This window comes from Trachurus japonicus, chromosome 6 (assembly GCF_045865225.1).
Source record: "Trachurus japonicus isolate A0001 chromosome 6, Traja_1.0".
Classification (NCBI taxonomy): Eukaryota; Metazoa; Chordata; class Actinopteri; order Carangiformes; family Carangidae; genus Trachurus; species Trachurus japonicus.
The window spans coordinates 12,611,594-12,622,342 of NC_140912.1; the positions used below are offsets into that span (position 1 = coordinate 12,611,594).

At 40.6% G+C, this 10,749-nt stretch overlaps 1 protein-coding gene across 1 annotated transcript; it reads right to left on the reverse strand.

Moving 5' to 3' along the window:
• Nucleotides 1-1,586: 1,586 nt before the first annotated feature.
• On the reverse strand, nt 1,587-10,630 carry LOC146985712 (CD81 antigen-like). The gene is made up of 8 exons (XM_085778916.1): nt 10,482-10,630; nt 8,631-8,745; nt 3,797-3,894; nt 3,571-3,645; nt 3,362-3,475; nt 3,115-3,213; nt 2,356-2,439; nt 1,587-2,203 (listed from the first exon to the last, which is right to left on the reverse strand). Exons 1-8 carry the CDS (start codon nt 10,545-10,547, stop codon nt 2,138-2,140), a joined length of 717 nt encoding a protein of 238 aa, XP_085635042.1. The 5' UTR covers nt 10,548-10,630; the 3' UTR covers nt 1,587-2,137.
• Nucleotides 10,631-10,749: the final 119 nt, after the last annotated feature.

Sequence of the window (10,749 nt, forward strand, 5' to 3'; positions counted from 1 at the left end):
CAGGGATTTGCTTTCCGGTTGTGGTTGAGGTTGGGGCTTTGTGCAGGCCACACGACAGGAAGAGGGGGCTCCACCAGACAGGAGCGCAGCACACCACAGTCTAGATAAGACTGTTTACTGAAGAATTCAGATGTTTCTTGACCAAATACATATTTATATATTAGGACTTAATCATAATAATCATTATGATAGACAGAATAAGCTGGAATGAAACCAGGATGACTAATTAACTAATTAATTGTTGCACAGTTGGTATGAATTTATTATTATGATTATTATGATTTTAGCAACTTTTAGACTGTTTTTAAAAAGAACTCAAACTCATCTGAAGGCAAAATTCTTCATTTTATAAGTTTAACAAAGTCTAAACCTACACGACTGTAGCCCAAATTACTGTATATGAAACAAGAAACCATGACTTTAAAATTTACAAATCTTTATAGATATGTCTCAAAATATTATCTTAGAACATTCAATGTTTTCCTCTACCTCTAGACACAAATATAAAAATGTCAGAGCTACAGTTATAATACTGTTAATTTACATATTGTAAACATTTTCAGATTTTTCTTTTTGCTGAAAACATATGAATTCAAAGTTGAAATAAAATGTCTTCAGACATAAAAGGAAATACTGTGTGAAAGCCCCTCATCAGCGGTTCCCTCTTATCTCTCCATGACATATGAATAAAGTCATGTAACTATAAATATATTGTACCCAATCTATTCACCCTTGAATAGACAGATTCTAGAGGATTACACCTAATAAGGTGGTCTTTTCTGAAAATGTTAACTCATATCTGCTCGGTACACTGAGCTCAAACTATTTCTGTCTAATCCCACAATCCTGCAATACATCTTGCCTTCACAAATCTTTTAATGTTCAGTTTTTACTGTAACCTCTTGAAGAGGCGTTGATTCAGTTGAAGTGTCCCCCCGGATGGGCGTCAAGCTTCACCCCATGTGACATGATGAATAAAGTTCGATGAGCAGCTAAACCTGTTGGCAGAGCAGACACATCTGCTCTGGGTGTGTCTGCAACCACAGTGCCAGAAAGACAGGTGAGTTCAGATTCTCGTGTACTGTGGGAAAGATTGTGCTGATTAGTCAAGTGGAGGCGTTGATATCATACTGCCCCCCCGTGGTTAGACAAGGAAACTACAGCAGGGCGGCTCAGTGAACAGGTTTGGAGAGAGAAGCTGAGACATGATCAGGCAGCTCACTGCAAACTGAGGACAAAGACAGTGTTTTACAGACAAACACCGAATGTCCTGAAGAACGTCACTGATACGAAGTGAGATATTCTACCTGAGGACGTGGATTATTATGACTGGACTTGAATCGATGCATGAAACTGCGGAAAGGTTTGTATATTTCCTTGGGCCATCTATGTAGCACAGTGGTCTCCAAACTGGGGCCTGCAACCTCTTACAAGGAATCACCAGATAAAGACAGTGGGGTGAAGCTGATTGTCCTGATAAGAAATATTTTGATCCACAGAGTGTTTATTTTCCTGAATCTTCCCCTCTATTATTTAACAAACTCTTCTATTATTTGCTTTTCTCTCATAAAACAGACGCCAAATTTATGACACAATCTCATTTTAATGGGTCATGAGAAAAAACAAGGTAGGTAATCAATGGTACAAGAGAGGTGACATAATTTATTAGCATTGTTAAAACAAGTTATGTAATAAAAGCTAACTGTTTTGATATCATTTAAGGCATGAGATGGTTCATTGGGCACTAATACAATTAGCAAAGGAATGAACATGGACTCTCCTAAGTGGTATTAACATTGTGACAAGTATACAGTAGATATATACAATTTATACATCCATAAAAACAGCATTAGGTTCAATGACTTAAGAGAAATATTTCACATATATACTGTAAATATAAAAGATTTGTTTGAAGCATTGTATGATAAATAAAGACCATCTGACAGATAGAAGCTAAATTACTGCTTAAAACAAGTGAGTGGTGATAGATTAGCAATATCAAACACAATTTATAGTTTCTAATCTAAAATAAAAAGGAGAGATATCCATCTCGTTGTGTTATAATCAAAAGGAAGAGGAGCTGATGCATGGAAACACATAATAAAATAATTCCATTATACGCTTGTTGGCTGCACTCCTAGTACACTCCAGGGCTGTTACGAATCCCACAGCAGAGCACCATGGTGAAGATCATCTCAAAGATCTGAGTGGGAGAAAGGACAGAGCGGTTTAATGCGATATGTCCCTGGTCCTCGTCACAGCTGATAAAAGCAGGAGTTTCAGAGAAGCTGTCGTGAGCCTTCTCACATCACCGCTGCATGAAATATGCGCCTACATTTTCAATCTGACACTCACCATGATGACGGCAACCACCAAGGCGGCCAGACCAATCAGGTAGAGCTTCTCAGAGAACAGCTCCACCAATTTAACGTGACAGCTCTGAGAGGAGACAGAGGCAGCGTAAAGACACTTAGTTACATCACATGGATCTGCTGTCACAACAAGAATAACAGGTTGTGATGACCACACATCTCTGGATAATTAATGGTCTCATTTGTGATCAAATACTAAAGGGAGGGTGTCTTTATTGCTGGGACCAGCCATTTGGATCAAAATGGTACAACACCAAGCAGAACCCATAATAAATAAACCTAAATCAAGTCACATTTGTGTTATTTGTTCACATCACTGTAAGGGTTTCTGAGCAAACTAAATATGCTGTTATAGCTTAGAGTCTCATACTGTATACACATTGTTTTGGAAAACAGAAAACAAACATGTGACAGCTTCAAGGTAGAAGTCTAACTTTTTGTCTTTTGCACCGACCCAAACTGAGTCAATTTTAACCTAGCAGAGTAAAATAAAGTTACTGGATGAGAATATGTGGTAAGTACTTGACATGAAGGTACAAAGCTATATCAATGTGAAATCTAATATTGTATTACATATTGTATAATATATAATAAACAATTGTCCTATATTATAATCTAATAATTTCCCTTCCCATTACCCACTATTAAAACACAGGTGAATTAGTGGCACATGGATATGTGCAAGGATGTAATGGATGAATGGAATCAACTGTTAATTATACATTTTACATCAAATTTGTACCTGAGATTGAAGAAAGTCCTCTGCAGACTTTCTTGGACACAAGGTGGTGGCGACTTGCATAAAGAGTGCGCTGTCATCTCCTTTACCACAGCAGTCGAGCTGAAGAGACCAAGGACAGAGACAAGAGGTCAATCTCAAACTCAAAAAAAAATTATGACTGACATGTTTTATAATTTAGACATGATAAAACAACTATTGTTGTTAATGCCACATCAAAGCCAAATGAAGATTTTTCGTCATGACGTACCGTATTGTGGAACACATCCAAGACCTTGATGGCAGCGTCTTTACTAGGAGACCCAGAGACATCCAGAGCCTTGATGTACGCAGAGTCGTAGAAGTTGATCAGCTCTTTGGAAATCTGTGGACAGTGGAGAGTCGCACAGGTTGTTTTAAAGACAGTCAGACAGACCAGGTTCACTGGACTTCAGCGAGCTGTGTGTGCATATCACTTACCGTGTCCCTGTTCATGAAACCCCAGATTGCTGCAGCAACTTCACAGGCAAACAGGATCACCAAAAAGAAGAAGAACTTAAGAAAGAAAAGAAGAAAATGGTTTGATTCTCAAAGCTTCTCACATGTTAAAATGATTATTTTAATTCAAATTTTAGACAGAGTTCCTGTTTGATAAAGTTCACAGACACAAGAGCTGCAAAATCAAAAAATAAATTGAGAGGCTCACCGTCCCCAGCAGACACTGAGATTCCTGAATGGCACCGTAACATCCGAGGAAGCCAACGAGCATCATCACGGCTCCAACAGCTATCAGTATGTACACACCTGTAAACACACACAGCAAGAAACTTAAGAGACCGTTGTGTCAGCATTGCGTCCTCTTAGCCACTAGGGGGCAGCAGTGTCAGAGCAGTGTGTGCCCGCTGCCCATTTATTGATCCATACATTGTTTGATAATGGACTTCCTGGATGTTTGTTTCCCTCGCCTTCCCTGAAGGATGACATGACATTATTGACGTTCTGGGGATGAACAGCTCCCGCTCCACGGCGGGGGGAGGAGGAGCGGACGCTGTGCAGCGGCCAGGCCAGGAAATGCCTTCCAGACACCCCCACCCCCCACAAACCTGCCTCTGGGCTGACCTCTGACCTTAAGCATTATCCTTCCCCAGGAACGATGTGAACACACTCACACACAAATACATTTGTGTGATTAAACTGCCATAAAGGGAAGACAATTTATCTTAGAGGTCCGACAATGCATTTACCATAAAAATCCATTTTTAGTCATTATGATCCATAATGATGAGAAAAATACGGTTTCAAATGATGTTTAATGGCACATAGACGTGTGCAACACAACAGGCACTAGAGCAGGTGAATAGCAGTGAAGCTCCAGTTACAGCTCAGGTTGTGTTTTATACTTGTTTAAGAGAAAACGGTGCTGGACACCGTAGTTGATTTAGAGGACAAGGGGGACAGTCATTCATAGATGATAAAAGGTATTGTTATGTGACACCAACGTGTTGCAGCCTGCCCTAAATGTGTCTTCCCTGCTTTAAAATATAAATCTATGTATTATCACAATAATTGTGGTATTAAAAGTAATAGTACTCATTGCATAAGATAGCTCTTCGTATGCTATTGTATTGTTTACTGACATAAGATGTGTTAAGATGAGATGTTTAACGACCTGTAATTTATTTCTTGTTACAAAAATACCTCTTATGTAATACATTGAGCCTTTTTATCTGATCTCAAATCTTAACCTGCAAATGAACTATAAACTTTGCTTTGGCACACATAACATGCTTGTTTCTTTGAAATTTCATTTGATCAGGAAGATCTTTTGAGATATCCCTATGGCAGCAAAAACAGGAAATAACAGGCCACTTCAGGTTTAGTCTATTTATATACATGCCTTTTGAGCATGTACACACACAGCCCATACAAGGAGGCCAAAATACAAATTCCTGTAAATGAGATATTTTCGGTTCACCAGTGATTACAGGAAAAGGAATTACAGGATATAGGTGGCTCAGCTTCCACATTAACAACATATAAATATAATAGGATATAATAGGATAATGATGTCACTTCATCCAGGTGACATCATTATATCATCTACATTTCAAAGAGAAATCCAAAGGGAAATACTATTTACTGCCCGAGATTTACTGTATGTGACAGCTATAGTTGGTATTTTTCAGACCAGGTTTTTGCATTATCAAATAAATATATGACCCCTCGGGTGTATCTTGTCATCCTTTAGAGGGGAACAACACGATAAAATAAAGAAGTAAAATAAGACAGTGTAGTGGCAGTTTGCTGAATACGTCTCCCACCACTGCTTTTAGTGTGACGGTCTGGGACCAGTCTGTTTCTTGGTTTTCTATTCTTACACACACGCAAACAAATCCCATGCAGCCTTTAATGTAAGCTGACAGTGCGGTCTGCAAAGGACAGACGGTAAGAGACTGTGACTCTTCTGCATCCGTACACTGCAGCCTGCCTCATGGATCACGCACGGCTCTTCCTACATTTACACTTTCCCCAGCTCAGCTCAACACCTCCTCCTTTAATACACCCTCCCTGTCCGCCTCTCTCTTTCAGGACTTGATGTTTTTGTTGTAGTGAGAAACAGCTACAGGGCCAGTAACCCGGCAATGCGGCAAAGCAGGCATTACTTCCACTGCCTTCCATTACTATGACAACACCCTTTGAGGTTTGAAGGCTATTGAGACTTTAAGGGAGACGGGCAATTTTATACCACCAGGGAAGTTCATTCATTTCTTGTCTCCTTCTGTAATCTCCAGAGGGGCAAAAAAAGGAGGTGAACACCAGCTAAAAGCCCCACTTGGACTTCTCACTTTCTTCTCATTCATAAAAAAAAAGGAAAAAAAAAGGGGGTTGGGGGCTGTAAAGCCATGTCCACACTGTTGGAGCTTAAACTCAGGTGAACCCATATATCTGTGGATAGTTGATAGAAGATAAATGAGTGACTGTCATTTTGTTAAAGGTGAAAAAAAAGGCACAATGTAGACAGACACTGTAGCCTTGAAATCTAACATGACGGCTATTGAAGGAACTGTACAGTCATTCTCTATCTTGATAGAGGCTATGTGAAATGGTTGGCTTTCTCCATAATAATAATGATAATAATAATGTTTTATGTAGTTTCTCATTAGACAAACTAAACCCCTGTAGAGGGGTCTGGGGGCTTCTGTTGACCCCCTTTTGCAGTCTTTATGTTAAACTAAACAAGGCTAGCATCGCCTGGCTGAATCAGTGTTAGTTAAACCAGTGAAGTGCAGGGATGAAAGTGGTTGAAGTTCTGCTGCAAAGGAAGAGCGTGAAATAGATGTGTTCGTGCTGAAAGCAGTTGGCGTTTGTTGTAACCACTGACAGCAGCTGAAATGTCGGCATGAGAGTGGCAGCAGAAAGCAGCACTCTCATTTATCCACAATGAGGCAGAGCTACTGGAGCCCCCGTGTTTGTCTTTGGGCTGAACTTTGGTCAACAGCTTTATCACAGAATACAACATACAGAGTACTGAATACAACAAACAGAGTTACAATAAATAAATAAACTTTGAAATCCATCAGTATTTTGTCATTTTCTCATGGGAGGTTTTGCAAATTTCCCATTTTGACATTTTGGTTTGAGTATTAATGGAGCAGGTTTCACTTTACCGTTGTTTACACGTAAAATGTCATATTAACATTAATTGTGCCTTCCTTCGCAGCCTTTACACAGTGTATCTCTTAAGTTATGAAACAATGCAGACATAAAAATAAAGTCTGCACACTAGGCACTGCTCAGGGTGCAAGTTGATCACCACATGTACAGTATGTGTGTTGATTTTTGTACTTGTGTCTCTGTCCAGCACCCAGTAGTTAGTTTTTTTGGGGGGGATGTGTGTGCTGCCTCTACATGTGTTAATACTTACTGTGTAAAGCAACAGAAATATAGGCAACCATACTTGTGTAACAAAATGTTTCACCCGCACTGCATCTCCAACAGCATGAGAGGCTGAAGCACCAGACGACTGACAACTGTCACCAGTAATGATTTCAGAGCCTGGTTAAGAGGTAGGAGTCTGTGTATTTCCAGCCTTACATAAATACCACTTTGGTGTGCCAGCATGCTAAAAACATCCACTCCAAACTCTAATTTGAGTGGTAATGTGCACATGTACAAGGTTATTTGAATTATGCAAGGGCGTATGTTCAAGTGAGGGAGAAAAAAAAAAAGAAACATTCCCTTGATCTCGCTTGGGTGGGCCTCTCTTGCCGCCCTGCCTTTAAAATCACGAGTGTGCCTCTCCTCTATAAAAAGCACCGGCCTGCCTTTGCGCCGTATATTTACTGAGGAGTAAGTATGGGAGAGCAGCAGAAGCCCAAGGCTAAATTAATGGGCTCACTAAAGTTCACCACCACAACAAACTGAAACGATGGACCTTTGAAATGTTTCAAACATATCATGTATTGTAGGTTTTGGTGCCAATCCCTGTACTGCTGAGGGCAGTGAAGTGGACATGATGGTGATTTATGACTCTAGTGAGACACACACTCTTGATTCGGTTGAACCTGTGAGACTTTCGTATACAGAGAACATACAGTACATTCACACAAAATTCCTGTAGACCAAATAATTTAAAGGGTGAGTGACAGAAGGCCCATGATGGCTTTATTTCTGCACCACGCTCACCGACGGGTATAGTTTACTCAGAGCCCACATGTGTCTAAACATCTGTCTGCAGCATCTGTTCTCTCTTCAAAGAACCTCAAGCCTGGGACTCTGTGAAGTTTCCAAACATCTGACTAAGAACTCATCTAGTACTACTGGCTGTGCTACTACTAAGTCATGCTGCGGATGTACGTAGGTCCTGTTTCCTGTCTTCTCCAGAGAGGTCACACTGCTCTTACTATTTATGTGCATTACTCACACGGTCCCTGCTGATGGTGATGGATATGTATTTTCGTGAATCAGTGAACTTACACTGCTGTGTTAACTGTGAGCTTCCTGTAATGTGGAAAACAAGGTATGAGGACTGAAACACTAAGAAGTAGCTCAGGAAGAATCACTGGTGAGAAGACAAGATGGTGACTAAGGAGGTGGACAAATTAGTTAATCTACACAACATAAGGAAATTAGATTTAGCAGTACTACAGCACTTGTTGCACTGCTATAAAATAATTGCATTCATTTCTTTTTTTTCAGTAGCCTATATTTTGGGGGCTTTTTTGCCTTTACTTGACAGGTTAGTTGAGAGAGACAGGAAATGGGGAGGCAGAGATAGGGGGAATGACACGCAGCCCCATAAATGCATTCAATTTTGTCTTCACTTTGTATCCCCAAACTGAAATAAACTCAGTGGACATGCAGAAACCTTGTGAAACCTTGAAAATAAATGAAATGATAAACATATCCACTTAAAAATGTTGTAAATCTCTTTTTTTTTTTGTTTAATAAAAATTATGTTAACCCACAAACAACTTCTTTTCTATGGTGTTTAAACACTGTGTGACGAGGAAGCTCTGATGTTAAACATGTATACTCACTGATGTAGAAAGTGCTCGGTGCTTGATGGCCTTCAAACTGAAGTATGAGGAGGTTGCTGGTTTGACTGTCATGGCGGAGCCACAGGGCCACTCCTAAGATCACTCCTCCGGCCAGCTGTCCCAGAGAGAAAAAGGTTTTGATGATTCTCTTTCATGTTTCTTACTTTGATGAAACCTTGAGAAGGATCAGAGCCTCTCAAGATGTCTGATAGTCAAGAAACGTTGGCATGAATATTACAATAAACTTGTAGTTATCAATTTTTAAGACAATTTAAAAAGGCTCATCAACTTGGTTTTTCATATGATGCCGACGCGGTGGTGTGACATCTGGGATGGCTCTAAGTCCAACACTCCTTAGATCAAATCAGTGTCCAAACCTGTCTACTAATGTCTCTTGCCCTGTGTGTCCAGCTGTGCCATGAGGCACTGAACTGTCCGCTGTCCTTTAAGAGAGGATGGGAGGATATCCTGACACCCCAGTGACCTATGGCACCGACCATGTCCTCACAGCATTGTTTAAAGCCGACTCAACAACTTTGTTTTTCAACTTCATCTCCCTCAATCTCTCCAAAGCAGATATATCCTGATAAAAGTTTTACCACACAAAAGCTGATAGAGCATAACTACGGGAGGATCACACCCAGCACAGATTAGTAGTAACATGCAGACAGCTTTTTTCTTTTGTCAATGTTTATATCAAGATATCTCCACATTTAGTGCCATGAGTGCAGTCTATTGTTCTCCAAGAAACAGGAAACCAAAACTCAACATGAAAAATAGCAAAATGAGGAAGAGAGGGCTCAGACTTTTCACAATGACAGGTAGCTACAGCAGCAAAACCAACAGAGGAAACACTCAATCAAACTAGCGGGTGGAGGATATGATGACTCTGTACTCATTTTTTTTTTTTAAAAAGAAAGAAAAAGGATGTTCTGTGAAGGCAAAACGCATGGAAATTCACAAACAAGTACTCAGCTCCGACGGTGGAAGGCCACGAAGAGGAAGACACTTCGGCAGAAAGTCTGGTGTGATGTAATGAAGAGTAAAAGTAGAAAGATATGGTACATTAGGCCACTGGACCACTATGGTAAGTCACTTCTGAGATAACATTTTAGAAAACAAACTGAACTTGAGGAGAGCTCAGCTTGGGGGAATGGAATTTAAATAACTGCCCCATCAGATGTGGTGTTTCCTGAGCTCAAAGGCAGCAGTTGCTGTAACTTGGTGACCAGGTAGTGGGAACAAAGTAATTTCAGAGGGAAACGGCTCGCCCCTCCCCCAGAAACTCTGTTCAATCTCTCCTGTTATTGGTTTTTAATTAGGGGAGAGCCTCACTCCTTTCTTCAGTTTTCCCTCTAAAACATCTGCAGAGATCTGCAGTTCATGTTTAAAATATAAGCATGAGCAGCATATTCAGAGAGATAATGAATCTGAAGCACAGCTTATGTGAGACATGTGAAACATTAAAAAAGAAGTCCCATCACAGTCAGATGCCCATGCACCGAGCCCAACCCTCTTCCTCCCTTTCAGCCACCCTGCACTGGTGCCTGGCCATGCAGAAAATAAGAGCATTTTTAGCTGTGACTGGCTGAGGTTTTGTGCTGTGCTGATGCCACTCTCCTCTCCAAAAAGAGAGCAGAGCTGCATAATGAGCACAGCAGGGCAGGAAACCCTGTGCTTCTCCTTCAAGACTTATTTATAAATTGAAAGCACAGAGCCACACAGATGTGTAAATGTAAGCAGTAAGCAGCAGATGTTATTTTTAGAGGGGAAAAAGTTAGGAAGCAGTAGAGGCCTGTATTACTCAGACGAAATCTGCAATCATAAATAAATAAAATGTGTTCAACTCACCCAGAAAATAAAATTAAAGAAGAATAACATATATTTAATGCATCTTGTGCAGCCCGCCACAGCCATGTTTCCTGGGTGTCTTTTTTAATCAGCTCGTCCTTTTGGCCCAATCAAACACTGTGTGGAGTCAGGCTACTGTCCGGGATCTCACGGTCTCTGCCAGAGGACTCCGTCTATTCAAGCCAGGCGGGGTAAAAGCGTTTCAGAGCTGGACACTCCTCCTTTGTAATCAGGAGTGAAAACCGAGACGGAGACCTGCCCACCAAGG

What these genes read in the sequence shown, in the direction of transcription:
- LOC146985712 (XM_085778916.1), bottom strand. Translation starts at nt 10,547, where the DNA reads ATGGCTGTGGCGGGCTGCACAAGATGCATTAAATATATGTTATTCTTC. An exon ending in CTCAGTGTCTGCTGGGGACG is followed by an intron (nt 3,646 to 3,796) that starts GTGAGCCTCTCA and finishes TTCTTTCTTAAG; the next exon opens with TTCTTCTTCTTTTTGGTGAT. An exon ending in GTTTCATGAACAGGGACACG is followed by an intron (nt 3,476 to 3,570) that starts GTAAGTGATATG and finishes CACTGTCCACAG; the next exon opens with ATTTCCAAAGAGCTGATCAA.